This window comes from Nicotiana sylvestris, chromosome 7 (assembly GCF_000393655.2).
Source record: "Nicotiana sylvestris chromosome 7, ASM39365v2, whole genome shotgun sequence".
NCBI classification, from domain to species: domain Eukaryota; kingdom Viridiplantae; phylum Streptophyta; class Magnoliopsida; order Solanales; family Solanaceae; genus Nicotiana; species Nicotiana sylvestris.
The window spans coordinates 69,024,833-69,030,422 of NC_091063.1; the positions used below are offsets into that span (position 1 = coordinate 69,024,833).

Consider the following 5,590-nt stretch of genomic DNA (forward strand, 5'->3'; position numbering starts at 1 on the left):
ATTTCAGAGCCCAATCGAGTTCTTGCGTGTGTTGTTGCTCGGTCTTCATTATTGGGGCAGATCAAGGCCCGATAGTTCGATGATCCACATTTGGTGGTTCTCAGAGAGACAGTGCTACAGGGTAGTGCCAAGGAGGTTTCTACTGGCGAGGATGGTTTTTTGCAACTCCAGGGTCACCTATATGTTCATAATGTTGATGGTCTGGGGGAGAGGATCCTAGAGGAGGCACACAATTTGCGGTATTCCGTTCATCCGGGTGCTACGAAAATGTATCATGACTTGAGACAACATTATTGGTGGCGGAGGATGAAGAAAGACATAGCGGAGTATGTGGCCAAGTGTTTGAATTACTAGCAGGTCAAGTATGAATACTAGAGGCCGGGTGGCCTACTTCAGTAGATGCCTATACCATAGTGGAAGTGGGAGCGCATTACTATGGACTTCGTAGTTGGGTTGCCCCGGACTTGTGAAAGTTTGATGCAGTGTGGGTCATTGTCGATAGGTTAACCAAGTCTGCACACTTTATTCCGGTTATGACTACTTACACTTCAGAGAGATTGGCTCAGATTTACATACGGGAGATAGTCCAGTTGCACGGTGTGCCTGTTTTCATCATATTATATAGAGGCCCTCAGTTCACTTCCCATTTCTGGAAAGCCATTCAGAGTGAGTTGGGGACCCGTGTAGAGCTTAGCACAGTATTCTATCCTCAGACCGACGGGCAGTCGGAGCGGACAATTCAGATTTTGGAGGACATGCTTAGAGCATGTGTGATTGTCTTTGGAGGACAGTGGGATTAGTTCTTTCCTTTGTCAGAGTTTGCTTACAACAACAGCTATCAGTCCAGCATTGAGATGGCTCCCTTTGAGGCTTTATATGGTCGGCGGTGTCGTTCTCCTATCGAGTGGTTTGAGCCTGGTGAGGCTAAGTTATATGGCACAGACTTGGTGAAGGATGCCTCGGATAAGGTGAAGTTGATTTAGGAAAGGCTTCGTATATCTTAGTCTAGGTAGAAGAGTTACGCGGATCAGAAGGCGTGTGATGTATCATTCATGGTTGGCGAGAAGGTCCTCTTGAAAATCTCGCCAATGAAAGGCATTATGAGATTTGGGAAGAAGGGCAAGTTGAGCCCAAGGTTTATTGGCCTGTTTGAGGTGTTGAGGCGAGTTGGGGAAGTTGCTTGCGAGCTTGCTCTACCCTCCAGCTTATCGGGAGTTCATCTAGTTTTCCACGTGTCCATGCTTCGGAGGTATCATGCTGACTTGTCCCATGTGTTAGATTTCAGTACTATTCAGCTGGATGAGAGCTTGGGTTACGAGAAGGAGCGAGTTGCCATTGTTGATAGACAGGATTGCGAGTTAAGATCCAAGAGGATTTCAGCGGTGAAGGTCTAGTGGAGGGGCCAACCAGTCGAGGAGGCTACCTGGGAGTCCGAGGAGGACTGCGGAGCAGATATCCACATTTATTCGGCACCTTAGGTACTTTTCTAAGTCCGTTCAAGGACGAACGTTTGTTTAAGAGGTGGAGGATGTAACGACCCTGTTACACCCCATGTTTTCGTACGTGAGAGTATTCGTAAGCCAATTGATGTAAGCTAAAAAATGAGATCAACTTTGAAAGTACATAAAGTAAGTTAATCATGTTACAATGGAGGTTACAAATATTTATGATCATGAATCATGAATACCAAGTACCAAGAGGGTTTGAAGGCTTCAAAGCTAAATGAATTGAAGAAAATAAGTTTCGTCGAAAGTCAACAAGTTGGGAATGTTGTAACATGTACTTTTGGGGCTAGAATAGGGTGTTTAAAATTAGAAGGAGATTATGTTATGAGTTATTTTAGTCGTATGATAGACGTGTGTTATGATTTGAAGTCAAGCGAGTTGTGGAACAAGAGTTGGAAAAGGTCATCACATGTTACATTCATAAATGTGTTGAAACTTAGGTAAAATGTAACTGCGATTTTCCCAAATATACTTAGAGTTATGGGGTGTTTCACCCATCAAATTGAAGCTCTATGAGTCTATTTTCTAACTCATTAAACCATTTATCAATATAACATCGGAGTAGATAGATATATGCATTTTGGCAAGACTGCACATGCTGCTAGGTGACAAGTAGGTGTGTCAACTACTTGGTTAAATGAGAGCCCAAAAAGAGGCAAATTCCAGGTCAGCCAAAGAGCCCATTTAAGGGCTTATCTCCTGAAATATAAACTTCATCATATATCACAAATAACCAGGCCTAAACCCCTGCAAACTTCCTCCCAAAAATTACCCACAAACCCTAATTGATTTTCTCTCCCTTTCAAGTTCTAATTGGAGGTAAAACCTAGAGTTTGAAGAACCAAGATAGGAGCTGAGTTATCCAACAAATAAGGTGAGTTTACTGATCTCTTTCATCCAATTTTTTCTGTTGTAAATTCATGGTAAGTCGTTCTATACTTGTAAGAACTCATGGGACGGTGATCGAAAGCCGTGAGTTCGAGTTATTCACTTGTAGCAGACTGTTTTGTGGATTGTTTTATGTTGTTGTTGGGTTGCGTGTTTTACTACTCTTTTGTGGAGTTTTGGAGGAGTAAGGGTGTGGAGAAACACCATATAACTATAGGGTGGTGGGTTGTTCATTCGTCGTAACATTTCTGGGTCGTTTGACACTACTACGGTAGTCGTTTTGTGTATGAAGAGATTGGGGTGTGTTGGGTTGTTTTGTAGTATTTGATGCTGCATATAAGGATGGAAAATAATGTATATATGTTGTTATTGTTGTGTTCTTGTGTTGTTAGTATTATCTGGAATTCGGAGGAAGTAAGGATTATAGGGGAGATGCTGCCCGTTTTAATACAAAATAAGCTTGTCGTTCGTTGTGCGATAGTTGTACCTTTCGTAACATAATGATAGTATTATTATCATTGTTGTAGATTAAAGTGTGAAGTTCAACTTGGTGATTGGAAAGATTGTGACAAGGTATGTTAAGGCTAAACCTTTCTTTCATTTGGCATGATCCAGTAACTACATATGTTTGACAACGAGACATAAAGAGAAGTTCATACTCCCGAATTTATATACACTATCCTAGTCTTATAAGTTACAGTATTCTCCTTTATCGGGACTTCATATTCAGTTTATTTTTGTCTTATGTCAGCCAAGAGAGCAGAGAGTCTATATATATATATATATAGTATTACAGTATTTTCACCACCATCGAGCTATGATCGGTGGGCAAGCCCCTATTGGGCAGTACTACAGTATTTTCACCACCATCGAGCTATAATCGGTGGGCAGGCCCCTATTAGGCAATCTCTGATCAGATGGTAAGTTATATGCGAGCCTACTGTGGCCGAGCGCCTATGAGTGAGCCCAGCATGGCCGAGATACAGAGCCTAGTATGGTCGAGCGCCTATGAGCGAGCCTACTATGACAGAGCAGTTATATATATACCGAACTTTATAGGGTCGGACAACTATTTTACTTACTATATTGAGAGAGTTGAGTTAGTATTAGCAGGTAAGCATATCTTCAGATTATCTTTGACTCTCAGTTACATTCAGTTATTATATTATCAGTTTAGTTTCAGCTTTCAGTTATTCCGTTGCCTTACATACTCGGTACATTATTTCGTACTGACGTCCCTTTTTGCTGGGGGGACGCTGCATTTCATGCATGCAGGTCCTCATTGACAGTTGGACTGACCCTCCCAGCAGATAGAGTCAAACATCAGCTTGGCTGGTAAGCTCCACTTCCTCGGAGTCACCAGGTCTAGACCTTGGAGTCCATTTTATATATGCAGATTTGATGGGTAGGTCGAGGCCCTATCCCGACCATGTTACAGTTCAGCTATCTCTAGAGGCTTGTAGATAGGGGTGTGCATTCGAATTGGCTTATCGCTAAATCGAATCGATTATTTGTTATCGGTTTATCGATTTATCGATTTCGATTTTGAAATTTTCCTTAGCAAGTTATCGATTTCGATTTTGTCCTCTTCGGTTATCGGTTTATCGATAAACCGAGATGTACTAAAAAGATAAAAAAATATTTTTTTTTTACCCTTATTCTATAATAACTTTTCCTTTACCCTAAGTCTCAAACCCTATTATTTCCTCTACCACATTTAAAGAATGATCATATTTAAAGATCAAGGGAATGAAGTTCAAATTAATGGAAAACAGACTTAGCCATGAAGATGTATTTTGTTTTTTTATACCATTGGAGTGTTGGTGGCATACATTTTATCCCTTACTTTAGTTTTGTTGCATGTGCTTGTTGACACAATATTTATGTTATAAACGGTGTTTGTCTTATTTTAGTTTTTTTTTGTCCATATTAGTTAGGCGTGTTTATAGCGATATACATTTCGTGGAATCCCGCAAATTTTCTTATTGATGTAATCGATAATCGAATCGATAAGCCCCAAAAATTGATAAATCAAAATCGAAAAAATTGAAACCTTGTTGAAAAGATAACGATAAGCATATGTACAAATCGATAATCGATAAGTAATTATCGATAAGGGTCAAAATCGAATCGATAAATCGAATGCAGCCCTACTTGTAGACGAGTCCTGTATAGTTTGTATATCAGTAGATGTTCATGGCGGCCTTGTCAGCCTCCACAGTTATATATATATATGAGGTTTTGGGTATGTTTACCCCTCAGATAAGAGAGACGATATTTTCATATGATTCATAATATGGCCTCATCGACCTAAGTTGAGGATTACCCCTCCAAAGTTTACAGTTACAGAGTGGTATGCTCGGGCCAAGTACGGCACCGGGTGCCGGCCATGCCTCGGCAGGTTTGGGGTATGACAGACCAGACTGGTCGTTTTCCTTTTTAGAACCTTGTCCCCCTAAATAAAACTTCTCGTGCTTGTTTTAACTAATTTACGACCTGTAGGGATGGTTGGTTCGGAATTTGGAAGAGTTTGGGTTGAAATAGGCTCACTTGATTCCCTAAGATTTTCTTAAAAGGCTAAGTTTGATTATAGTCAACATTTTTTTCAAACGGACCCGGACTTGTGTTTTGACGGTCCCGGAGGGTCCGTAGGAAAATATGGGACCTGGGCGTATGCCCGGAATTGAATTCCAAAGTCCCTAGCCCGAATAATGAATTTTTATTAGAAATTGTTAAACTGAAATTCTAAGGATTTAAAAAAACTAAATAATGATTGATCACGTTGGTATCGGGTCCGTATGTTGGTACTGGAGGCCGGTAAAGGTCCAATATTACATTTAAGACTTGCCCGCAAAATTGGTGTCAATCCGAGTAGTATAAGCACATTCCAACGCGTTAGGAGTGAATTGAAGAACTTGAAGTTCATAAGTTTGATTCAATTGGTTTTAGGGGTGATTCTTGGATTTAGCGTTGTTTTGGCCGTTCCGAAGGTTCGAGCAAGTCCGTTTCATGATTTCAAACTTGTCGGTATGTTCGGTCAGGGCCCGGGAGCCTCGAGCGTCAATCGGACGAGGCTCGAGTGAAGTTGGAAAATTTGGGAAGAGCTGAAGCTTCAGGTTGCTGTCATAACCGCACCTGCGGTTGGTCAGCCGCAGGTGTGAGGCCGCAGATGCAGCCAAGCCAAAGCCACAGAAGCG

The 5,590-nt window shown here is 41.3% G+C and overlaps 1 protein-coding gene across 1 annotated transcript; it reads left to right on the forward strand.

The window, feature by feature from the left end:
• Positions 1-1,052: 1,052 nt before the first annotated feature.
• Positions 1,053-1,394, forward strand: LOC138873279 (uncharacterized). The gene has a single exon (XM_070151726.1). The coding sequence runs from the start codon at positions 1,053-1,055 to the stop codon at positions 1,392-1,394; it is 342 nt and encodes a 113-aa protein (XP_070007827.1).
• Positions 1,395-5,590: the final 4,196 nt, after the last annotated feature.

Excerpts from the sequence above, each read along its gene's own strand:
- LOC138873279 (XM_070151726.1), top strand. The coding sequence starts at position 1,053 with ATGGTTGGCGAGAAGGTCCTCTTGAAAATCTCGCCAATGAAAGGCATT.